The sequence below is a fragment of the Strongylocentrotus purpuratus genome, unplaced genomic scaffold (assembly GCF_000002235.5).
Source record: "Strongylocentrotus purpuratus isolate Spur 01 unplaced genomic scaffold, Spur_5.0 spur5_scaffold_18, whole genome shotgun sequence".
Lineage (NCBI taxonomy): Eukaryota > Metazoa > Echinodermata > Echinoidea > Camarodonta > Strongylocentrotidae > Strongylocentrotus > Strongylocentrotus purpuratus.
In genome coordinates, this window is record NW_022145603.1 from 28,460,164 (window position 1) to 28,486,628 (window position 26,465).

Genomic DNA, 26,465 nt, shown 5'->3' on the forward strand with positions numbered 1-26,465 from the left:
TTTATGATGTCATGTATCTATTAAAACACAAAAGTAACTTAAAATTTCTAACACAGTCATGTAACATCATGATTGTTTTCTTCTTCTGTCAATGTAAATGAATGGCAAATGTGGTCATCATATTACCTGTGCGTATTCATTGAGGGTTGTGTTTATAGGATACAGACACATATGTTTATCTGGCTTATCATATACATATATATATTTATATTTATATATCTAAAATCGTCTTTATTTCAGTGGAAGAAAATCAAGAAGTTAAATTGATAATAAACCCAGGCCTACTTCCTCCTCAACTGACAAAAGGCAGGATCACGAATTGCTAAGTTATTTTCATAATTTTATCAAGGAACAAATGCCAAGTAAAATGAGCTGTAATATGTATGAGCTGTTCAAACGATTGCACAAGTGATTTCTAAATGTACTTTTGACATATCAGAGTAGTGCATATAATTTGTTAAAGGGAAATTCAGCCTAACAGCAAGATTGTTTAAAATAAAAGAGAAAAATATGAAAAGCAGATTGGTGAAAGTTTGAAAGAAATCGTACAACAATATTTAAGTGAAATATATCTCCCAACTGTTGTAAGCTGGTTTATAAAGTGCTTTAATTACCAACCAAAAGTCTGCAAGCGTTTTGTTTAATATTATATATGTATCTGAAAAATTTATGTTAACGATTGCCATTAGACCATGCAGTTACTAGATATAAATATATATACATAAACAACCTGACTGTCAAGGTCACCTAGGGAAACATAAATAGTAGCCTCTGTAGGCACTAGGCAGGTGGCCTCTCTAGACAGGTTCTACAGCAAACATTTCTTTCTCGAGGGTTACAAAATGTTTAATCACTATCCATAATTATGTGGCCTTTATAGACAAGATCTTTATAGATAGATAGAAAGATAAATAGATAAATGGTTTATTTATTATTTTTGCATTACGGCAAAGCCAAATTGAGATGAATTTACAATGACGGAGTGCACACAAAGAAGGTAATCGGCGTTGCACAACAAACTAACAAATTTAATTGTACATGGCAATGTTACAAAACTATAACATTCCAAAAATCAATAGTAGTAATTGAAGTATTCATATAAGAGGAATTGGAAGTGATAAAGATGTTGGAGAGTCGGTATTATATCATGACAATGTTAACAAAAGATATCAAAATCTAAAAGCAATGGTTGATATCTTTCTTCATTAATCTGTTATAGCAATTGGAATTGTGATTGATTTTAAAGATTGATTTTGAAGAATGTGATGGAGGTATTACTATGTTTCGGGACAAGCGTGACCTTAATGCGCTGTGTGTTACATTTTGCATTGAATAATTGTGTTTGTTTTGTACCTGAGAACATATGAAATAAAGTCACTCATTATTGATGCCAAGCAATGCATACGTGTCACTGTTCTTACTGCATTTTTTAAGGGCCAGACCAGAGGTATTAAGCCTGGGGTGATCAATCAAACACAAATTAACAATTCTGTGACGTACATATATTTTGCGATCTCCCCTCCCATTTAAATTTGTGCTGTACATAAACTTTCATAAACTTTTATTTTCTATGTTAGTGATGACGGATTATATTTTTTCCATATAGGGGGTGTATAAAAACAGATTTGCAATAATTAGATTTAGTGTGCGTGTTTGATTGATCGCAACTTCAAAAATTCTTCACCTTCTTATTTTTTATCAGAATTTCCTTTTTTTGTCATTCTTCTTTCAAACCCATTTAATATCAGGGTGGACTTTCCCTTTTAGGTCAGGTGTAATGTGGTATAGCATGATTATGTAATAGTCAAATTGTATATATATATATTTTTCAAATAAGGGAACCATTATGCGGCGTTTAATTCCCTGAAAAGTGAAATGAAAGGACAGAAAATGAAAAGGGGTTAAAACACCATCTTGCTATTTTGTTTGTCTAGATGTTTCAGTTTGTTAGTTTGTTGTTGTTTGAATATTATTGTCTCTCTGTTCCCTCTATCTCCCCCCCCCCCCTTCTCTTTCTCTGCATGTCTCGCTCTTCCGGTCTCTCCCTTCTAAGGGACCTCCTATGTGCATAATATAGGCCTACCTGTCTCTTTTCCATTACTGTTCATATTTCCCTTGTACAGGGTGTAGTGTTAAATATTATTTGCCATTTCAACCGTCTCAAGTTCTCTCTCCCCCTTTCTTACTCTCTCTCTCCCTCTCTCTCTCTCTCTCTCTCGATCGATCGATCGACGTATGTCTGTCATTCTTCTCTCTGTCTTTCTCCCTCTCTCTGTCTGTCTGTCTGTCTCTCTCTTTCTCTCTCTCTCTCTCTCGCTCCTTCTCTTTCTCTCACTCTTTCTCTTTATAAATAATGCAAATATACAACACCAGTAGTTATCTGATATGACCTCATTGTACACCGCTCTCAAGCTTTTATTAGGTCATCCATATAGTTTTAGTTAATTTGTATGCATACTATTTTGTTCATGTTCTTTATATTATTTACGGAATTATTATGAGGTTGACAAATCATATCAAATCACATAAAAAGATCAAGCATGTCTAGATCAGAAATTACCAGTCCCATAATTACTATAGAAACTATTATATACCTCATTTTAAGATTCTTTACTAATCCTGTCTTCTGATTGGTTGAAAATGCAGTCATGTTCTTAACCATGCCCGCTAATTGAAATTCATAGTCATTTTTCCCGGCTCTACCGGTTTATATCCATTTTTCATAGCACTTTTTCCATGGCTGTGAAACGTGATGTCATTTTGCTGCGATCCCCATTTTGGTTTACGTGTTACCGTATAAGTTTCTTTTGTGCGATGACTGTTCGTGTAATTTGGTATTCCCTGTTCTACTGGAGCACAGCTTGTTGGATTTCATACTGTACACAAGTTATTGTTGGTGTTAATATTCATGACTTCAAAGAGATGGAAACCTAAATGGGTGAGTCAACATTTTCCTTTTTTTCGGTATATAAAATATATATTGACTGCTTTTAATATTCGAGGCATAGTTGTTTCTATAGGGTCTCGGGTCTCGGGAAACTCACAACCTGCTATGACCCTGCGGCGCAAGCGCCTTGGGGTCATAGCAGGTTGTGAGTTTCCCTTGACCCTATAGAAACCACTATGCCTCTCAAAGCAGTCAATATATCCTTACTATTACCTCTCTCCTTCTCTTTAATCTCGCTTCACCCTCCTAGCTCTCTCTCTCTCTCTCTCTCTCTCTCTCGCTCTCTCTCTCTCTCTCTCTCTCTCCCTCTCTCTCTCTCTCTCTCTCTCTCTCTCTCTCTCTCGCTACGGGCTCTCTATACCCACCAATGTAGGCTACCTATCTATTATTCATGCATCTATCTTTCCCTTTTTCCCCCTCCCCTCTTTACATGTCTCTTCCACTTATAGCTAGCCGTAACATATATGTCGTATATCCTTTTATTATTTTTTCTTTTATTATTTTGTCTCGGCGTAGTGTATTAGTATGTGTAGGCCTATTTTTTTAATTCTTTTTTATTCTACGTGTCTAGCTTTAAAGGGCCCATGAAATCGAAATAGGCCTACAAGTGTATTCCTGTTGGTGTGCAGTCGTGCATACATCTCATATTTTGATATGTTAACCTCTGAATTTGTTCCATAGATTTTTAAATATTTTTTTTAAATATTTGTTCTTCAAACTTGCTAAGCTCCACCCCAAAAACCTCCTGATCTCATTCCCCTTGTGACATCATCTGTCAGTCATCAATGAGCTATCTTGAGAAACTTTGCCAAAGTTGACCACCTGTTACAATACCACAAACCAGGCGCGGATCTACGGGGGGGGGGGGGGCGACGGACCCGGGACGCCCCCCCCCCGCCCCCCCCCCCCCCCCCCGGTAAAAAAAAAAAGTTTTATGTATACACTTTTTAATACGAGATCACACAACTAACACTAAATAGCTCAACTAGCTTTGGCAAAGTTTCTCAAGATAGCTCATTGATGACTGACAGATGATGTCACCAGGGGAATGAGATCTGGAGGTTTTTGGGGTGGAGCTTAGCAAGTTTGAAAAACAAATATTTCAAAACATATTTAAAAATCTATGAAACAAATTCAGAAGTTTACTTATCAAAAGTTGAGATGTATGCAGGACTGCACACCAACAGGAATACACTTGTATTTCGATGTCATGGGGCCCTTTAAACAGCGACCTCTTTCGTCGAATGGAGGAACTATTGTACCCATTGCTTCACTCAAAATAAAGTTAAAGGTATAGTTGAGTATTGGTAATTTCCAAAGTGCCCCTCCAAAACAGATTTGGTTTATTTCAGTACCATATGAAAGATCATCGAAAAAAACATGGGAGATGATAATAATTCCAAATCAAATGCTCTAATTGTTGTGCAATTTGCTTTCAAAACATTATATAAAAGTGTTTGACGTCCGGACATCACTTTTGACTTTCGACGGTTTATTTTTTGAATTTACGTGTTTAGCTCCCTCTATGTCATTTAACAACCAGCGTATTTACAACGAGTGTTTGAGTTCGTTGGTACGTACCTAGCTAGCAGGCGGCGGGTATCCGACCGCGCGCTAGTAATACAGTACAGCTGATCAATTCCAATACGCTGCTATCACGTAAAGTATAACACACACAGCTCAGATCAGATTATCACCGGCGCCGATCGAACGCTAGACAGCTACAGACAAGCTTTGATTGAAATACGATAACGAGATCGAGATTGGAAAAGGAGCTCGAGGTCACGGACGATGGCCGACTCGGACTCAGCTAGTGCTAAGCCTAAGGACAAGGCTAAGGCTACGCTAAATCGGAATAAGACTAAGTAAGACGGTAAGAGGAAGGAGAGAAACAAGCAATGGCAGCTCGACCATCCGGCCCAGAGGAGGCGCGGGAGTGGCTGTGAACAAGGCCAGGGTACGGCGGAGAAACTTCGCGAGCTGCAGGCGGCCTTCTCGTTGCCGAGTCTAGAGGATGCAATAGACCCTATGGCTATGCCAGCTCACTGAGAGGTAAGTTGAAATGATATACGCCCCACTGCATTGGGTAGGCCTACCGTTTTAATTTGATCTAGTCTAGAGACTAGATGCATGGAATCGGCAAATTTAAGAAATTACGTTTTGTTATCTCTTGCCTTGGATTTTTAATTCAGATTTCATGAATCATATGATATTGATAGTCTAGCCTAGGTCTACAGTAGACCGAAAGCTTCAGTCTCTATATCGTCGGTTGTTCCACTGAGACTACGTCTGGCTCCACTAGACCTCCGGATGAATTTGGTTCAAATGAAAATATTGGAAGCATATGCGATCCTACAATATTCAGTGAACGTTGTCGCGTTGAAATCGAGTCTAAAGTGATGAAATTGTAAATAATAATCTCTTTATGGGGTATACTATAACTCTCTCTCAAGGTCAATATATTAATTCAGCTATAGTCTACAACAAGCTACAATTGACCGATTGGCTATTACCTTTTTGAAATTATATATCACAACTACATATTCCGGGATTTTTATGGTAGCAGCTACCGTTGTACGACCGTAGGCGCTATTTTAAATTTATCAAAATTTACCGGGAGCATCGGTAAATTTTTATATTCAATTTTTTTCGAAAGCAGAAGTGTTTTAGGAGCTAAATTTTCTAGTGCTTATAATACTTCCACAGGGGCATCCAAATATATCAAAATTGTAAAGAATCACTATCCACCCAATTTTCAAAATTTCCCAAAACTTTGTAATAGACCCTACCTTTAATGTCCCTCGTTACAACTGCAGTTTTCTTTGTAATGATGACGTGCAGGGCTAGTCAACCGGGTAAACATCCTGCTCTTTTTAAAAGTTGACAAGGTTATACTATAGCTTGCTTGAGATGTGACTGTCTCATCTATATTTATCTCTACCAAAGAGTGTCTCAACTTCACATACATGACAGAGAACCAATGCATCAGTTATTAGTCATGCAAATTCCAAATCTGGCTAGCTGTGATAATTATTAGAGAATGCCATCTTCAAAATAATTTCTTTTGGTGATTTAAAATCTGAATGTTTTTTACTTTGTGAATGACTTTCATTTCTTCACTTTTTACAGATATGAAGAACAGACAACACAATCCATCCCCAGGGAAGAAATTCCAAGCAGCAGTAGGGGAATTAGCAGGTGAATAGTACAAGTCACCTTTGACCGCAAATTCATGGAGAACTTGGCCTACTCTGCTGATTTGCTCGCTTCAGGTAGGATTCTGTATACATGTACGAAGGCTCTGTAAATTGAGAGGAATTTAATGAGAATGCGTTCATTACGTACATGTTTGCAAGATTGAGCTCTTTTTCAGTTATGACCTATAAAATTGGGACATATCAGCAGGTCAAGATAATGCATCTTATTTGCTCATGTGTATGACATGGGATTTTCAATATTGATTTTGTGGTATGAAAATAATGAAATGCCCTATCATTTATATCAGTTTTTATTTTGTTTTCATAATTCCTTAGGCACACCAGCATGCTCGAGTGTTTCCACAACCATATACTGATGTATGCTTCCAAGCGGTATTCCTTTGAGTAAGTATTTTTAGTATCATTTTGTATGTTTGAAGTAAGATTGTCTGTGGAAAAGTTGAAACATATCATAACAGTACGGTTACAGTTACAATATCATATTTTGAAGCAAATAGCAAAGTTAATGAGAAATTATGAATGACATCTATATAAATGCTGAAATCACTTTTGGATGCATGCAGAGTCTTGAAACTGCAGACTTTGTATCGTACTTGTGTCGGTACCTGATGTTAAGTCAAGTTGGAGTGGTTGTAGCAGGGAAATGTAACTACCTTTAATTAAGAGTCAATAATTTACAACACAAATCCAGAACTGAAGTGAATGGCTCGTATTCACAAAGGAGGTTTGTACAAACCATGGTTTGGCCAAGGTTTACATCTATGGAATGCCATTTGTAAACTGATGGAGAAGGAATGTAAACTCCATACTTGTTAACAATGTTAATTTACAATTTACGGTATGCGAGCAGCATTCCATAGATGTAAACCATCGTCAAACCATGGTTTGTACAAACCTCCTACAAACCTCCTTTGTGACTACGGGCCAATGAGTCTGAGATTTGTCTAAAGCATTTACTATTCATTCATCATGGTAGTGGTAATACCAATTGTTTGTCTTATCCATCCAGCTACCCAGCAAACCGGGCAAGGAATTTGCTTGCGGTCATCGACTACATGGCACACAAGGACAGGCCCGACCAGATTGATGAACAAGGCAATACAAAGTGAGTGGAAATTAGAAAGAAAGAAAAAAAGGTTTTCTTTTCTTTCTTGTTTTTCCTATTTTTATTTGTACATTTTTTTTTAGATGGACAAGGCAATCCAAAGTGGGTGGAGTAAAAAAAACAAACATGATTTTTTGTTTTCCCTGTGTAGTTGGACAGGGCAATCCGAATTGGCAGTTCTTTCCCATGAAATTTATCAATTTTGGGGAAATTATTAAATATCTAATTGTCCTTCCTGGGAACGCCCCTTTTAAATCGCCAAAATATGACGTCATCTAAAGAAGTTGTCCCTGTACACGACGCACATCTAAATTATGTAGATGACGGACTGTAAGCTGATGGTTTGTCAATCATGCTGCTGATTTTGGACCCTAAATGCGGACTTGGATTCAGTGTAATAATATACTTGGTGTGTAATGCAAGGTTCTGGAGTCATCAAAATCATCATAAATTTGGCAGAGTTTTGGTAAAGTAACAATCACTTACACAGAAAGATGTATATGGGACAACACACATGGTGTCGGCCTGTCGGGGCTAGTACTACCCTGATTTCCTTATCTTTCTATGCTCATTACTCAGCCAGTATACATTTTCTTCCAAAATTGTTTGGCACATGACATTTATTTGTAATCTTGAACATTCAGTGTAAGTTTCGTTAGATTCTGTGAGAATTCATTTTCTTTTTTTACCAGAACTCAAGTTTATCTTTAAGAGATATGAATCATTTCCAATTGACAAGAATGAGTGTGCATATAATGCAACTTGTTACATTTTGCATGTTCTTTTATTTTATGATACAGATATGTTGCAGTATGGTCAAAGCGTGCCAACAACTACGTGGCCCGGAAGGAGAAGGTCCCCAAGACCTACCCCTACATGTATGTATAAGGACTCATCGGTGCGATACTGGAACGCAGAGAACAGGACCAAGGACCACTGTTCTCGAAGGCTGTTCTGCTCCCTGATGACCCTAGACACACAAGGCCCCGGCTTGCACCATTTCCTCCACCACAAGTTGATGTGATCCTAGCCAGGAGACTAGGCCGATTAGAGAAATCCATGTAATCCTCTGTAGTGAACATTTGGGATTGTCTGACTTGAGAACTGCTTTTTTTCGAGCAGAGACTAAGGGATCCAAATGGCGTCCTTCCGTCCATCCTCCGTGACTGTACACAAATTTGAATGAAGTCTAATGTGAAATCTTACCTGCAAAAATCAATTAGGGTTGCTAACTTTCCAACCCTGCATCTGTTAATAACCATACTTGATTGGTAGATGCCCTTTATTGGCCACCATGATATTCTGGAGTTGAAGGTCACATAAGTAGGTCAAAGGTCAAATGAGGTTCATTGTTGCATGATTGCATGCAAGACTCTTAATCGCCTCAATTTAATTTGTCCATGTGGCATGTTTTTAGGCTATCTTGAGGATTGGTTGGAACTTAACATTTTGGACTCATTTGGTTGCTAATGATTTTGTGGTCCGGAGGTGAAAGATTGCATGGCTTAGCATTACGAGCATGTATTCTTGATATGTCAGAGACCCTTTGACAAAATACCACCAAACTTGATACTAGAGTGTCCCTGGGGATCATGGGGATGTGGTTATCTATCAGTATTAAAAAAAAGTCACATAACGCATGATATACATGTACCAGAAATAAATTGTTATTGTTGCTAGATTAGCCACCATGCTTGGCACTTGTATATTGTATTACAATAAGAGGTTGGCAAGTTTACAAATGGAAGAAATGTAGGAATATAAAAGACAAATTGTGACATCAGTGTATAAAAGCTCTATGTGATTTATACAATTCATAATTTGTGATAAAATCAGTGCTTGCTCATGTGGAAATGGTGGATATTTCAATTTGTATCTATTTGGCAACCTATATTCCTTGAAGAAGTTACGGTAGTAATTATAAAATTTACAGCCAAGAGGTCAAACCATGAGTCAACAATGTGTTTGGTTTTAGTGACTGTGCATGTAACTGAGGTGACAGTCGATCATGAAAAAGACTATACTTCGGAACCTGTTGAAAATCAACATGGACAGAAGAAAGATTTGTAGAATATCTTATTGTAAATAGTCTTCATTTTTTGTTTAATGCAATCAATGTGACTAAAATAATGCAAGCGAAAAAGAGAAATGATCACAAGACAGCAAAACAGTTGGTTTCATGCATCATTTGAATCAATGAACGTGAATCAGCTCAACGCCAAAGTATTGCGGTTCAAGGTTATACCATCAAGAGATATGCTGCCTGTAACTACTTTGTAGTTTGAAAGGGTGTATAAAGGAATAAGGATACAGTTGGGCAGGCAAGTCTTTCTGTTGGTCTATTGTAAAAAACTGGGTCAAATTTTTTCCAATTTTTACGCAAATTGTAATAAAACTTGGTATACCGATTGACCCGAGGGTGTGCAAGACACATTTGTTGTGTCTGTCTGTTAAGGTACCTCCATGGTAACCAAGCTTTGCACAAAGAATACAATTTTGTTTTAATAATCTTGTGGAGCATATTCTTTCCAAGTTTTAGCAATTTTATAGTTTTGGTATCTTTGATGAGGCATTATAATAACAGTATAAAACTCAATGCATGTGCAGTGTGTAAAATAAGTATGTGAGCAAACTATTGGAAGTAGTTTGATCGATTCATATGAAACTCAGTACACACAACGCAGAATTGTCTTTTGTGTGCGTATAGGACATGACCAGTTTTAAAATGTCTGTGCTATTTTTTTGAAAAACCTTATGTTGGATGTTAATCACTTGAGGTGATATTCATAGTCGAGCATTAGGGAAGATGAAAGACATATATGTACCTAACTATACTTAATTTTGTGCTGAAACTGATATGATTCAGGATTTGAGATCGATATGGAGTATGTATACATGTATACTCGTACACATTAAGGAAAAGAATCACTCAGACAATTTTTAAAGCATTTATATATAAAGTAAGATGTGAAACTTAAAAGATAAAACCAGTTATGGTCATGCGACTGCATTGTGAAAGGATTGTTGTGGAATCGATCAGAAAAGGTTGATCATCTAGCATATAAGTCTTGGTGTGTACTGCAAGGTTCTAGAATCATTGAAATGATAAAAAAATTGGCCCAGTCTTGGTAAAGTTACAAGCACTGTACACAGAAAGATGTATATGGGACTACGCACAAGTGCGCGACATGCGTTATATCTATCAAGTCCAAATAGATATAATAATTTACCAAATATATCAATTAGTAGGCAGTTTCTCGGCAAAATTTGTATGATCACGTACTAGTCAAAACATTGTGTGCGGGCAAGCACTGAATCAAATGACCGGGGTAATAGTATATTTGTCAAGCGCGTAGAAACATTACTGTTATAGATACTTTTCTTTGGTAAACTTATCTACACATTGCCTATAGAGAATGTCAAGTTTTTATGAAAGACACAAGATAAGATGTATATAAATAAGCAGTAACTAATAAGTAACAAGACATGGTGGTATACAAATAAAGTATATTGCTCTTTCTTAATGAGGACGGTTAAAGTTGTCATAGCGATAGATGCTAAATAAAAATGTGCCTTTTTTAATACACATGATCTGTTTGTATGCAATGGTTGGAATCAACATCACGTTTAAATATTGCCTTCAGTACAGCAAGTATAATTTGTATTCATCTGAATAATGTTGTGTAAATTTAACTGTTAGTTATGGCCGAATAAAGCTTTCAATGTACACCATAAAAATATGTTATGTATCTTCATTTTAGCATTACTATAATTATATTAAAATCTTATGTCTTTACACATTTACAAGTTATCACGTACTGACGTAGGTCATGCAATACACAGGCACTGTAGAACACAACTTATTTACAAGAAGTTACAATCACTTTTTTTTTTAAACTTTACAATTGCATGCAGTACCAAAATAAGAATACTGAAAAACACTGCATTATGGACAAGTATGAATCAAGTAAGATGTTAAATTAATTCACTACTGTTATTCATTATAGTATACTGATACAACAATTTTTAATATTTTTTTTAATTTATTTCTTTTTATTTCTCCACTTTCCCTTTAGCCATGTACCTTCATGTTGTTATATATGTTAAAGGTGTCGCTCTGGACCTATAACATATGATAAGACAAAAAAATCCACCAGTTATTTCTGATTTCTATCAAATTTTTAGATTTTGTGTTGTTGTTGTTGTTTGGTATTATCGGCGTTTCATTCTTTTTTAGAATATTTACGCCTTTCACTTTATTTCTTTTTTTTCTTCTATTTTTGGTACTATTTGTCAATTCATATTCATCTCTTTTTTTGGGATAATATAATCTCAGATCTACTGGTCCATGAAAACCCCTCACCGCAATTGGCACCTTCCTGCCAGACCGGCGCGGTACATTGCGCAATCTTCTCGGCCATCATTGGCCTAGGCAACTCTGGTGCCGGTGAGAGGATTCTGGGGTAGATCTTTGGAGTCTCTTGTTTGGGGTTTACCGTCCTCAATCCGTCTTTACTCTTTCTTACCTTTTCTCTTCTAGTATTTTTCCATTTTGTAAAACCTTATTTTTCTATCAAAGTGGGTATCAACATCTTAGGGCATTTGGTTGTCGTGCGATATGTGCCAAAAAAAAAATGTGGATTTAGTCATTCCTTTTTGAATGAAACATGGATTTAGCTTCTTTTGGAATTGAATGGATTTAGCTCCTTTTGGAATGAAACTGTAATAATGTTGTTTACTTTCTTTTCGAAAGGTTATATTTATGTGTGATTTCACTATTACTATTTAAAAGGAAAGGTTTGCTGCTAAATTTGAATAAAATTTCAGTGACTTTATTGAGAAAATACGATTTATTTTTTATTTTTTTAGGTACAATAACATGTTTCATTCCAAAAGGAGCTAAATCCACGAAAATAAAAAATCTAAAAATTTAGTAAACATCAGAAAAGCCGAAGGGAAGATTTTTTCTTATCATTATTGGCAGATAATCAGGTCCATGCAGGGTGACACCTTTAACATATATAACAACATGAAGGTATACATGGCTAAAGGGAAAGTGGAGAAATAAAAAAGGCAATTTACTCAGAAGTACCCAAAGTGGATTTGGCTCCTTTTGGAATGAAACTCTTCACATATTATAAAAGGAAGACAAGTAATATAAAAGGAAAAACGAAGGCCCACGTCATTTACATAGAAGGTAGGTGGACAGATAACCTCGATGTTTTTAATCTAATTTCATCTGGGAGATCATTCCACAGCTTTGTTCCTACAAACGAAATACAAAATTGCCCTTGCGTTGTCTCACATATTGGTTGATAGATAGAGTAAGCCACTTTCTTTACACTGTAGAAGTAATCAACTGGGTCATACGACGTACAATACATACACATACACTACTACTAGGTCGAGCGTACTCGCACTACATACACATACAGTATTCGCATATCGCGCTCAAAAACAATAGCGCTACCAGTACCACAGACCATGCAATTATGTGCAGGCCTCGCATACCATAATGTGTACAATATAAATCAGTCAGCGCGCTAGTAAGACATGGTTCGGATATTACTTGCACGCCCATATCCGATCGTCGTCTTGGCGAAAATTCACGGTGTGCTGCCGCTTGACCGAGAGGTGGCGCTATACAATTACACTGAACACGCCTCGAAAGTAAAATTTTTGATAAATAAAATCATTTGCAGTCGAACAGGTTTTTTGCATATAAATTCACTCTAATGTAATATTTCGGATTTATATCTTCAATGATGCATTCTTAGACATTTATTGTATGTTTTTTATGTTTAGATCATAGTTTCGTTCGCTAATGTGAGTATTGACCAACACTCAACTATTCCTTTAAACTGGTTACCGATTTCCTAATTTTTTGTATAAAGCCGATCGGTTGAGCTCCGAATTAGCTGTTAAATCTTGGGAAAATAGAACTACGTGAAAAGGAAAGGTATAAGCAGCCAGCTTTCGAGGTGAGTACAGTGTTTGAATACACGATACTGAATTAAGGTGGAGGCAATTGTTGTTTTGATTTTAGTCGCTAGTCCGAGTCGTTAACTTTGACGTAGGCCTACACTGTACTACTAGTACTAGGCTTAGAGAAAATACACGTGTGCCTGGTGTAATGTGAGTGAATGACCGACCCAGCCTAGGCCTAGCGCACTGGCCTGGAACTTGGCTGGAAGACGCCCGGCCTCGGAAGAGGAAAAGCAATGCTGTATGGCCAGAGTGTCTATGTCTGCAGCACTCTTGTCTGCACCGCACCCAGGGCCATGACATGGGAGCAGTAATATAATAATTAGACAGAAAATTCTGTCTCTTTCGTTCATTATACATATTCCATTTCAGGGTCAAAATCTTGCAGCCGTATGGCGTAGACTCTAGATCTAGAAATCTAGTATTTGTGTCTTCTTCTTCTTCTTCCAGTGCAAGTACAGTCCTCTGGGTAGAGTATTTTCCTACTGTTGTGTAGTGCTGTGAACGAGCCTCCAAAAAAGAGTTCTCAAATGGTTTTAAATTGAGTAGGCCTAGTAAAAACTAAAAAGTTCATTGTGCAAGTAAAAATAACTCCTTCTCCAGCTAGTTTTGACGCAGAGTCACCCCAACCAGCTGCCTATTGTACTGTTCCAGAGAAGTAGATGGCACTGAGGAAGAAGGAGTTTTGATACCCGATGTTGTGTGCTAAAATTCTTCCATAGAGATTGCACGCATCCCTATGCAGTCTGCATTGCCCAATCATGCAAAATTGGTCAATTAAAAAAAGAATATCAAGATTCAATCACAAAGGATTACAGTTTGAAAATACCCTTCCCCCATTTTTCGGACCAGCTAATTAGGGAGGCGTGCGCTCCGCTCAGTCTAACCATGGTTACATCGCGTAACATCTGCACATAAATATGCATTAGGACCGCGTACGAATAAACCCGGAAGTCAATTACACGTTATATTGAATGAAGGTATGGCTAGCCGATCACGCACCAAACCGGGAAGTGAATTCACATTATAGTCGATGGCAATATCGCAGAGACAACGTTGGTCAAGTTGCGCATTCAGCTTAGCAACATGCGTATGCTATGCATACACATGCATAGTGCGCGATGGAGTTTGTTTGGCTTAATTTAGCAAAACAACATAACTCTGCGTGTACGTCTTTTTCCTGACAGAATTGGATGAATATTGCAATTTTTTGGAAGGGCTGTATCTTTTGAAAGAAAACGTCTGTGGGTCTTGAAATTTGAAATGTATTATTCTTATTACGTTTGTTTTTTAATTATTCAACCATAATGTTGAAAAACGATCCCAAATCAAAAACTAAAAAATCAATCAGACACCCTACTTAAGTGCCCCCCCCCCCCCAAAAAAAAACACCCACTCTTACTCAATTTCTCTTTTTCAGGCTTTTGCTGTTGCCATGGAACTTACATCTAAAGATTCACCAATTTTAACTGGGGATTCCCCTCAGCGACCTTTGACCTCAGAAGACGTACCAATCAGGAACCCCTCCCCTCCGCCAGAGGGAATTCTAACGGGAGAAGACAAATCTTTGCTGGAGGCTGACACCATTCAAAACACTATGTTTAGCAAGCACTGGGTGTTTTCTATCCTTATGAAGTTACTTCAGGTACGTGTGTAATAATAATGATAATAATTAAATGTTTGTCTATAGCGCATACTGAAGGCACAAGAGGAGTATACAGCAGCACTGAAGCATATACAGAAAACAATGAGATTCTTACAAAGAGAAAAATTACAACATTACGTATCCTTCACGACTCAAATCTTTTCTTGTCCCATAAGGATTAAGGACCCACATTTTTTGCTTTCCACCATCAACCAGGAATCAAAACGTGGTTCAGAATGGATCAAAGCCAATAAATTATCTCTCAATCTGCTAAAGACGAACTACCTGCTCTTCAGTAACATAATAAATGAACTTCCAGGCAATGTTGTTTTTTATTGTACCATTACTCAAAGAGTTTTAAATACTGAATTTCTGGGAATAACGATAGATGAAGTTTTCCTGGAAGGAGCACGTAGATGATGTTTGTTAAGTTATTTCAAGAAATATATATTATAGTTTTAGTAGAGGGTTCAAAAAGAATTTAATACAAAAATACATGTCTCCTACAGGTTGAACTTCTCACATCTCCCTGTTTCACACTCTCTCTCTCTCTCTCTCTCCCTCTCTCTCTCTCCCTTCTTCTAACTTCTGTTGTGTGCAGCTTTGTTTTTGTTTATGTTTTGTCCTGTCATGACTTTTTTTTGTCTTGTCCTTTCATGTTTTGTTTATCTTGTCCTGTTATGAAGTGTTTTATCATGTCTTGTCTTATCTTATTATGTCAGTTTCCTGTCCTTTGTATTTCCGTTTTGTCATTTGTTTCTTTTTGTATATTTTGATTATTAAGATACTTTAAAATGGTTTATGAAAATATGTTATTAATTATATCTATTTTAGTGTAATTATTAAGACACTTTAAAATGATTTATGAAAATAATGATCATATTATGTTTATTCTTGGGAACCTACAAGAACAAGCTACATGTATGCTTTCCAGTAGGTTCCTGTTTCATTTCATAATTTTGATCTTACTTTGTCAACTATTTTCTTTATTGTGCAAACAATTGTTATATCAATCAATCAATCAACTATTGATATGCTAATTTGAAAAGATAAGTAAAGTGTATATACTGCAGCATTGCTGCATCATGTCTGAACATGACTCGATTGTGCATTTGGGCAGATCATTACAAATATAGCAGAAGGCAGAATACTTGAAGGAATATCTACAGTTTTTTCCTTTTCCTTTACTTTTCTGTTCCTTCATCTCTTTCTTCTTTTTTTTAATTTCTTTTATCTTCACTGGTGAATGTCTTTTATATGTTGTCTATTTTACATCGTACTATTTACAAATGTATTAGATATTGCAGTTTTATTTATAAATATATTCAAGATTTGTCGGCTTTCAGCTGTGCCTTAGACTGTTTATCAAATAACCTTGTCAATTCAGTTAAAAATGAAGACTTTCTACCTTACTGTATTGGATCTACAGTTTGTCATTGCTTTTCATATTCGTTCCTTTTTTTACCATTCAATTCATGCAGCAAGTAGAGAAAGAGAAGAATTTACAGACAGAGGTTGATGCTGCAGAAGAGCATGATGGGATTGATATTGACGAAGAGCTGGAGAATGAACTTTGTCGTCTGTGGGATATGACTGCCAACGTGGTGAGTATCTTCATCTAATATTTCTTGAGGGTATAATTTGGTTTAATATGATTAACTCATTGACTAGCAGAGCCAGGTACATGTAATATTTGGAGCGCCTTGAGCACCTTGCTTGGTGGATATGTGCGCTATATAAATATCTGATATTTTTATTATTATTATGGAACCAGATGGCTCCTATAAGCATATGGGAATGAGAGAATTCAGTAGCCTATGTCTTAACTCATTTTGTGATTCTTTCTCTATTTTTTTGTTGTATTTACAGGAAGTGGCAAAATTCTTACAAGAGTGGAAGTCTCCAGACATATTCCTGAGCGTCATTTCAAAGACAAATGCCCCAAGAATTACAGTAAGACCTCCAGCCAATTTCAGTTCTCTTTTTACGATATTGATTGAGTGATCCGACCTTTGCTCCTGTGAAAGTCATTCCTGGGGAGTGTTTCACAAAGACTGAGATCGACTTTAAGCTGGACTCAACTATGGCAGTCTGTTCATGCCACTGGTTGCTCTCACCATTGGTCTCTCAATAGTGATCTTTAGATAATATTTTTTCCTTCAATAATGAACTATCAAAAAAGGTAAATTCTGTAGATTTGTGACCATGATTTGTACGTCCCTTCAGAAACCAGTGTCACTGTCAGGAATTGTCAGAGGAACTAATGGCATGAATGGCCTGCCATAGTCCAACTTAAAGTTGATCTTAGTCTTTGTGAAACACTCCCCTGGTCTTCATCAAAGTTACAGGGTATGTTAGAGGTTAGGTGTAGGGTAGGGTCATCTATAAATTTAGTCTAGCCCACACCACCTTGTCCGAAGACTTTAGTGCTAGGCTGGGATTTGAACCCTCGACCCTTTGATTGAGATTCAAGTGAATGAACCACTCTACCACGACACCTCCACACTATTATTAGGCCTATTATTATTCTTTTGCAGGAGATCTGTATGGGTGTGTTAGGCAACATGGCATGCCGTTCAGATATTAGGAGAGAATTCAGTAAGAACCAACAACTCATGTAAGTATATAATTTGGAATTTTTTCCTCAACATTCCATCCATGATTAATAGCTTGAGACATACACGTTCTACACTTTTTATATTTCCAAAGTAATTGGCGTCACCTGTCTCTTCCTGATATTACTAATTTGGGATATACAAGTGGACCACTACACTAGCATACCTGCCAACCCTTCCGAATAATCTGGAATATTCTGATTTTCTGGATTTTTAGGACCTCAAAATTTGGAATATTCATATTTTCAAAATTCTTATCTGATATTATGTATTAATTTGAACATAGCAACCATATATTTACCGGTATTTTTGATTCACTCGATTATCATGCAAATTCTGTAACCATTATAATCTGTAAGTTTGATTTTTTTTTTTTCTGTACAAGAACTCTAACTAACCTTGCAATAACATTGAGCCAATAAAAAGAACAAGTTTGGAGGCAGAATTTCTGTATTGGGATCAAAGTTATTTATTATTATGTTTTCTGTTTTGCCAGTGATCTTAGCTTTGGGCTAATGAGTGGCAGTGATGCCCCGACCATGGTTGAAGCGTCTCGTCTCATCTATACTTGCCTCAATGACGAAGAGAGCGCCCCAAGGTGGCTGGAAACGGTCAAGAAGGACGGTGATGTTCTGAGGAGTGTCACTTTTATCTTACAAAGCTCTACAAACAGTGAGTTTAAGTGTAGTGTGTTTTCTTTAAAATACTCTAAATACCATAAATCTCTGTGTATAAGACGCACCTTTTTTCCGCCGGGAAAATTCAAAAGTCTGGGGTGCGTGTTATAGACAGGCTTAGGATATTTTGAGTCCTCAAAATGCTACTTTTTAGTGGTTTTCAATAATCTCTGTGTCTCAACATAAACTTCATAATGCGAATGAAGAATAGGATCTACTATTTGAAGTTAACCTACATTCCTAATTTGAAGGGAAAAGATTTTTTTTTTTTTTTAAGTCTCAATTTTATTATGCCCCTTCACGTAGCACCCTGCCGGCCAAAGCTCTGCCGACCAAAACCAATTTTTAATTTTTGTTTTTGTCTTAAAAATAGGGGTGCGTGTAATACAAAGGTGCGTAGTATACACAGAGATTTACGGTACTTAATTTAGATAATTCCAAATTAGTTATGACTTAGCATACGTTAGGTTAGTATCTCAGTCACACCGCCTAACGGACTGCAAACTGACCAATATGTTTGTCATTCCGGGTTGTAACTCTTTGTTTGGCCTGGTGTCAGTTTCATTGGTGTGACCGAGGTATTACTGTCGATTCTGGTCCACAGGTGATTTGATCCATTATGTTGCTGACTTGCTGGACCAGTTACTGGACCTAGTTTAATGTTGATTGTTGCCATTTGCTCTGCAGGTGATCTGATCCACAATGTTACTGCCTTAGACCAATCATGTACCTAGTTTAATGTTCATTGTTGCCATTTGCTCTACAGGTGATCTGATCCACAATGTTACTGCCTCAGACCAGTACTGTACCTAGTTTAATGTTCATTGTTGCCATTTGGTCTACAGGTGATTTGATCCACAATGTTGCTGACTTGCTAGACCAGTTACTGGACCTAGACGATGGTCTACTCCAAGTCTGGTCCGGTCCTGTCCTCATCCAAGCCATTACTGAAGCACTCAATCAAATCAGGTATCTAGCTTTAAATGATCCTTTAAATAGCAACACCTAAGTTAAAATTATTACATTGACTTTACCGTATTGAGGTGGGGGGAGGTATTTTTATTTAGCTTTCATGACTATTGCCTATAGTATTATGTATCTTTTGATAGCAAATTTATGAAACTTCGACCAACAGATGGCACGCAGCGTAAAAAATTGTATTCTTGTCAAGAAATACCCCTCAGTCTATGAGAGAGTCTTTGGTTGAAAGAAATGTAAGATAATGACTATACCACATAGGGGCAATTGGTGGAAAATGCATGTAGCAATATATAAGGCCTTTAAAATGAAGGCTAATTCTGGGTATTGTCAACACGATATTGGGTAACATCCAAATGGTGACGAATACCCCATGAGAGCCCACTACTATGCGTCTTTAATTCATTAAATGCTCCCTCACCAAAGACTCTCCGAGAGACCAAGGGGTATTTCTTGATAGGCCTACGGGTGCACTGTGTGCAGACTTGTACACACATTAATGGTATTTCCACCAAGTCTGGTGACGACAATCTCCCTTTAAAGCCCCACCGCACTACTTATAGCTACTTGCGCCCTATATATAGCAACAATGGCTAATCGTTGCCTGTTGGTCCCCATGATTCCCTTTTTCTTACGTTAATTGAGAGCTGATTTGATGAGATAACCACCTGTCAATGACCTTGCAGGGAGGTCCAATCACCTGGCCAAACTAGTGCAGACGGGCTTTACGACTCGTATCAATATTGTCTTTTTCCCCTCAGTTCTGATCGAGTGAATACCCTGTCTCTTCTCCATCATTCTCTGCAAGTCATCTCAACAACAGACTCAGGAATAGATGGCCTAGGTGAGTGCAGCCTGCCCACCCCACACTATACAATTCTCCTGCAGAGACGCCAAATGTTCCGTTTTTGCCATATTTTTTTTTTCTTCATAAAGTTTTAAAATTGATGTTTTTCTTAATTTCCGATCATGGGCTTTGTAGAAAGGTGGTCACTAAAGCGGGTTTGTATATTATTACAGCATCATCATCATCATCATTATTATTATTATAAGAATACTAACATGCTGAATTTTAGGGCAATCAAGCCTTCTGGTCGGAACAATTAGAGCCGGATATTTTAATATTTTAATATTTTATTGTTGTTGTGGTTCTTATTATTATTTATTGTGAGTATTTTTTACTATTACTATTATTATTATAATTATAATTATTATTATATTCCTCATGTATAGTTGTTTGCATTGCGATTGTACAGAAAAAGGTATAGACAAGTACTATCTACCGATCTCAGGTCAAGATAGTACTTATTGTAAAGTAATTTTTTGCTGCTACCCCACTTGCCCACCCTTGCCCATTGAATACGCATAGCAAAGTAGGTTACGCGAAATGTCAAAGTCAATGTCAATGTCAAATGAGCGCGCATCAACTGTATTACATGTATGCATGTTGCGCTTTGTAAAATCTAGCTGAAGCTAAACTGTCTGCAGAATCAGTTCTTATTAGTATGTAAAATTCACTTTAAATAGACCTTATTGCCGATGTGGGATATAAAACAAATATTAACCTCCTTTACTTGGGCAATGGATACAAACTATCATCGCCTCGGTGATCTCGGGGCTTCGGTCTTTCCTCGCCGGCTCGGGAAGATAGTAGCCCCGAGATCACCTCTGCGATGATAGTTTGTACCATTACCCTCGTAGTCGATTAATATTTGCTTATTATATTATTACTACTTTCCCAGTGGAGCTGAGTGAGAAGGTTCACCCTCTTGTATCATCCTTCATCTGTGACGTGTTTGAGGATGGAGTGCTGTCCATGAGAGGAAGAGAGAACACCCTCGCCTCGGTCATCTCCGTTCTCAGCGTAATGGTGCTACGGTCTAGAGACGTTAGTAAACGGCTTGCACAAAAAGGTTAGTAAATATTTAGGATATGATCATGAACTATGAAGGACTACACACTTACTCTTAGGCCTAAAAAAAGAAAGATGTTGTATTGCCCTTTAGGTGCCAAAACATGGGTCGGTCGGTCGGAAATCTTTTCTTTTTTTTCTCCCTCTTTGGCCTGATATTTCTCACTTTTGAATGCTTTCATACATATTTTTTCTAAAAAACTGGGGGAAAAAAAATTCTAAAAAGCCGACCGTAGATTTCCAGATTTTCGGGTCGGTCGCAAAGGGCAATACAACATTTTTTTCTTTTAACGCCTTATGTAAGGGATCGATAGTTCCATTAATTCTGATCTTTTTTTCCTCGCTCAATCCCTCCTGGACTTTTCAGATTGAAAACTATGTCTTATATAAAGTTTACATGTGATCCTGTAAGTGAATGATGGCTCATTCTATGTTTTGTTGTCTCCCTGTCTCACGCTTTTATATCCCATGCTTTATAGAGAGTAGAACGATTAAACATCTCACAGAGATGCTGTATATCATCCACCGCAAAGAGGCGTCGCCGTCATCACGGAAACTGCCCACCAACCAGGACGCGCCCCCCGCCGCTCCAGCTCATCCAAACAACAATCACCGAGAGAGTGCATCATCGGATAAACAAGAACCACAGAAGAGAGATGGTGGGCGTGGTGATGGTATCTCGGGCGGAGGAGGTGATGGTTGTCATGGTGATAGGAGAAAGGAGGAGGAGGAGGAGAATCAGGAGAAGGTTTGGTTGACAGAGCTACTGAAGGATCAGCTGATTGATTTCTTCTGCTGTATCTTAGAAGTTGCTAAGAAGGTTAGTGTGCCATCGGACAAATCCAAACATGGGGGTGTTTCACAAAGATCCTTAAGTTGAACTTATCTCTATTATGGAAAGCCGTTGGCATCTATGACATTTTTTTGTACAAGTTATTTAAAAAAGCATAACATGTTGATTCAAATCATTCATATTTTCTATTATCAAGGATACATGTATTTCATGTTCTTGATGTGGAATTAATAAAAAGGTCTAAAATACTTGTATTTTTGTCTTTGAATATATATTTTTTAAGGCTACAAATGGCTCTCCATAATTTGTAAGTCCAACTTAACAATCTTTGTGAAACACCCCCATGTTTTCATAGCTGCCACCCAACCATTGCTATTTTCAACAGAGGAATGATTTTGCCCTACTTTGCAAAAGAGGCAGCAAGGGATAAATTCTTGGCTATCACCCTTTCCTGTTTGAAGAATATAACTCTGTACTGTTGTGATCTAAAGAATTCTATTGTTAATATATCTATATATATTGTTAATATTCGTTTTTAAAAGGATTTAGCAGTAAATAATTAACTATCTCGTTGGTTGAGAATGAAAAGGGCCCGAAGTCAATAGCTAATTTCACAATTCCTTTGCAAGTTTACTGACTTTTGCAAGACATTGCATAAAGAATGATTGCTTTATATCTACAGTATTTCATAGATTGTACTGATCGATTTTGATGATATTCAGTAAGTTTAAACAAGTAGGTTTAAAGATATGTCAATCCAGTATGAGTTTTTTTAATATTTATTTTTGCAACTTTTGTAGAATACTAAATGTAGTTTGCAAGCAAAATTTTGTAAAGCTTTTTTTTCTGTATGACTTGTTTTTAGATGCACATTCAGATTGTATTAATGTTTTATTCTCCCTCCTCTCCTTTCCCTTTGTTTTTTATCTTTTTCTCATCTCAGGATAAAGCACTCCAACAGAGACTGCATGCATGTGGGCCTAAGAGACTTCAAGCCATAGCCGACTGTCTTCCTGAAGATAGAAACGATCTCTCGGATCTGATGGGAAACATTCAAGGAAAATCATGAACTGTCGGACCTCAAGTGGGCATGAGCCATCAGGAACAGCTCACAAGTAATCCAGAGAACAAGCCTTTCAGTCCTACCAGACGACACTTTTGATATGGAACACTCATGGAGCATCAACCTTGTGAAGATTTACTCATCAAAACAGTTGTGGATGAAGTCTTCCATAACCTTGGTGTTTCAATCCTACTAGGCAACTCCTTTGATATGGAACACTTGTGAAGTATCAACTCTTGGAAGATTAACTCATCACAACAGTTGTGGCTAAAGTCTTCTATAAGCTTGGTGTCTTCCTTACTTCCAACGTCAGGTAGCATGTGTTAAGCAGCACCAGTAGTCACAAGCAGAGACTGCATGCATGTGGGACAAAGTGACTAAAAGCTGTAGCCAACTGTCTTCCTGAAGATAGAAACGATCTCTTAGATCTGATGGTAAACATTCAACAAACATAATGGAATGTCGGATGTCAGGCAGGCATGATTCCTCAGGGATGGTTCACCCATAATCCAGTTTTGGGCGATACAAAGTAATTACGACATTATATCCCAGGGTGCTATACTTATTTGGATTTGGATAGGGAATCCAGATCACTCTTCAGGGTATGCATGCACAATCCCTATTTAGGAATCCTGGGTGTCTAGACTTAGATTATGGGCGTCCAGGGGGTGTTTCACAAAAATTGCCATCAGTGACAAATGACAGTTTTTGTTATAAGCTACTGAAATCCTTGCTTGTCATTGGTTATCTGCAGATTTGTCAATGAATTTTGTCATTTGTCATTAAAAAAAGCCTTTGTGAAACGGGCGCCCATACGCTGTGGGCACCTGTTAGTGTCGCGTCCTGCTTATCCCATGCATCATGATCCTTCTTGACGGTACTACCTTCTGCTCGGGCAAGCTCTGCAGTATCAACTCGTACAGGATTGACTCATTATGCAGTCGTAGTTTGGCACCGACTCAATGGACCAGATACTACTTATTGGAAGCTTCCTCTATCCATACATGCATGCTCACGATGACCTGGGATAACTTCTTAAATCAAAATGGCTATACTTAGGGTGACCCTCTCAATTATGGAAAGCTACACTCATCCCTTTTTTTCCACACTGTGGGGTTGGACGTTTCATTTCTCTTATGGCCCTTCTCCAAGCCTTGGTCAGTTGACACGTTATCTCTGAACTGGTCTTCTATTAAAGATAAAGTTCAGTTCTGGGCCCTGCAAGTTTGCAGTCTCCTATCTCTTATGTCCATAGTTGTGATTGATATCATTCACAAATAAATGGCAATTGATGTCAACTCTTTGTAAGACGGGGCCCAGATTATGCAATTGCATTGTGAAAGAACTGGGAAAATGATTGGAAAAGGTTAATCATGTAGCACATAAATATCTGTGTATGAAACCAACAAAATGACGGAGAACTGGCCTTGTCTTGCCGAATAAAACTCACATGAATTGTAGGACTACACAATCATGTGGCAGGTATTTTCTACTTATCACTTTTCCCATAAATCAACCTCTTCAAGTGATAATTAAAATTACAAATGTTGTACTTAAAAAAACCCATGAGGTGGATTTTGTCATTTGCATTTGTATCAAATTGATATCTTTCAATTAATGGCAAATAATATTGAATTTTTTAATGATCTTTTGTTGATGTTCAAATACAATGTATATAAAGACATTCCTGCATGTGCATTGTTTAAACATGCATTTTGTAGAAAATATTTTTTGAATAAAATAACCTACAAAGAATCAGTTTGTTTCATATCTTTATTTAGTAGTGTAATAATCCCACAAGGATACATAAATGCATAACTTTATCTAGACATGAATTTCGATAACAATATAGAAGATGTATTACTACATGTACATGAATATCTGGTGGATGTACAGGGCACATGCTCTGGCGACAGTTGCTCTGGTCAATAGACACTATGAACATTCATATTCATATTATTCATATTCATATTTATTTCATTTCCAACAGAAAGGTAAACAAAGATTACATTTGATTTCATACATAATTCATTTTTTCAAGAAACTATACAAATAAACTTTGCACATAATAAAATTATTACAAGAATTTCTGAGGAAATGGGGGGGGGGGGGGGGGATCCACTAAAAAGCAGTGCTTGTAGGTTGTGGATCCCCCAGAAAAAAAAAAAAAAACGAAACGAACAAGGAGAAGGAAAAGGGAAAAGGGGGAAGGAAGAAGAAGAAGAAGAAGAAGCAGGACAAATCATGACCGGAAAAAGTAAGTTATAATGTTAATTTTGGGAAGGTAAGATCATAAGACCAAATAAATATTAAATTAATCGAGCAGATGATGAACAAAGAAAGAATACAAAATATACAGTTCCTCATTCTACCTTCAACAATTGCTGTGGTAGACAAAGGAACATCCCTTCACTGCTATTATGTAAAAATGTGTAGAACAGGTGAATATGCATTTGACACCTGTTCTACACATTTTTACATAATAGCAGTGAAGGGATGTTCCTTTGTCTACCATATCAATTGTTGAGGGTAGAATGAGGAACTGTATATTTTGTCCGTCATGTTCATAGTGTGAGTACACAAATCAAATTCTAAATTTCACCCTGGACCTAAAGGCTTGTCCAGATATGGCATGGCAAAACCACAGTAGTTTCTTTATAACGTAAAGTACAGTGCACCTTGCTTCGCATTGCTGTATCTTATAACATAGAGATCAGTGTATTTGCGGCGGTTTACTGCGCCAAATTTGAACGAGCCTTGAAGTTCTGGTAAATATAGCAAATCAATTCTCACAGATTCCAACAAAACTTACACTGAATGTTCAAGATTACAAATAAATGACATATGTCAAACAATTTTGGTAGAAAATGTTCAGTGGCTGAGTAATGAGCATAGAAAGATAAGGAAATTCAGGTAGGCCTGACACCATGTGCTTATAAACACAGGTCACTATGCTGTGCAAATGAGTGTTGTGGACTTTATCAAAGATGTTAGCCAGTAAGTATTTGTGCATTTATTTTTATTTCACTGGTGCAAACAACCAATCTACTGCAGGATAAATAAATTGGAATAAATTATGCGATTCCGATACCAGAGCTCAAGATTACCTTTAACATAATCTGAAACATAATTACAACTTTCAACCTAACCTTATACCTTTAACAAACAAAAATTTGATGTAATTATTATCAAGACAAGACTGAACGTAGCCATGTTCATACAATGGCAATTCTTTTCAGACCGAAAGAACAATGCGTAAGGGCTTTTCACCCACATTCATTGCTTCAGCCGAAACTTGGTACAAGAGGATTTTAACAATACTTTTTGAAAAGGCTGCCAGTCAATCATCTATGGCAGGAGAGTTATGAATAAGGTGTCACTAGACAGAATAAGGGTTATTTTTTTTAATGATTTGTAATGCAAGGCCACATAGGTTATAGATTTTAAATGGGAGTCAACTAAAGTTGGGTATACCCTTATTGAAAATATGAACTGTATATAGTTTAGGACATCATAAGAGCTACATG

The 26,465-nt window shown here is 37.1% G+C and overlaps 1 protein-coding gene and 1 long non-coding RNA gene across 2 annotated transcripts; both read left to right on the top strand.

Annotated features, from left to right (window-relative positions):
* The first annotated feature begins 4,607 nt into the window (after positions 1-4,607).
* On the top strand, positions 4,608-10,118 carry LOC105443767. The gene is made up of 5 exons (XR_004064785.1): positions 4,608-4,999; positions 6,077-6,219; positions 6,481-6,549; positions 7,175-7,270; positions 8,071-10,118. It is a non-coding gene; the product is annotated as an uncharacterized LOC105443767 (long non-coding RNA).
* Positions 10,119-13,132: 3,014 nt separating this feature from the next.
* Positions 13,133-24,153, top strand: LOC100891623 (protein saal1). Its single transcript, XM_030988904.1, has 11 exons — positions 13,133-13,251; positions 14,676-14,900; positions 16,382-16,504; positions 16,770-16,853; positions 17,438-17,517; positions 18,012-18,187; positions 19,038-19,161; positions 19,932-20,014; positions 20,913-21,083; positions 21,562-21,902; positions 22,819-24,153. Exons 2-11 carry the CDS (start codon positions 14,691-14,693, stop codon positions 22,942-22,944), a joined length of 1,518 nt encoding a protein of 505 aa, XP_030844764.1. The 5' UTR covers positions 13,133-13,251; positions 14,676-14,690; the 3' UTR covers positions 22,945-24,153.
* The last annotated feature ends 2,312 nt before the right edge of the window (positions 24,154-26,465 follow it).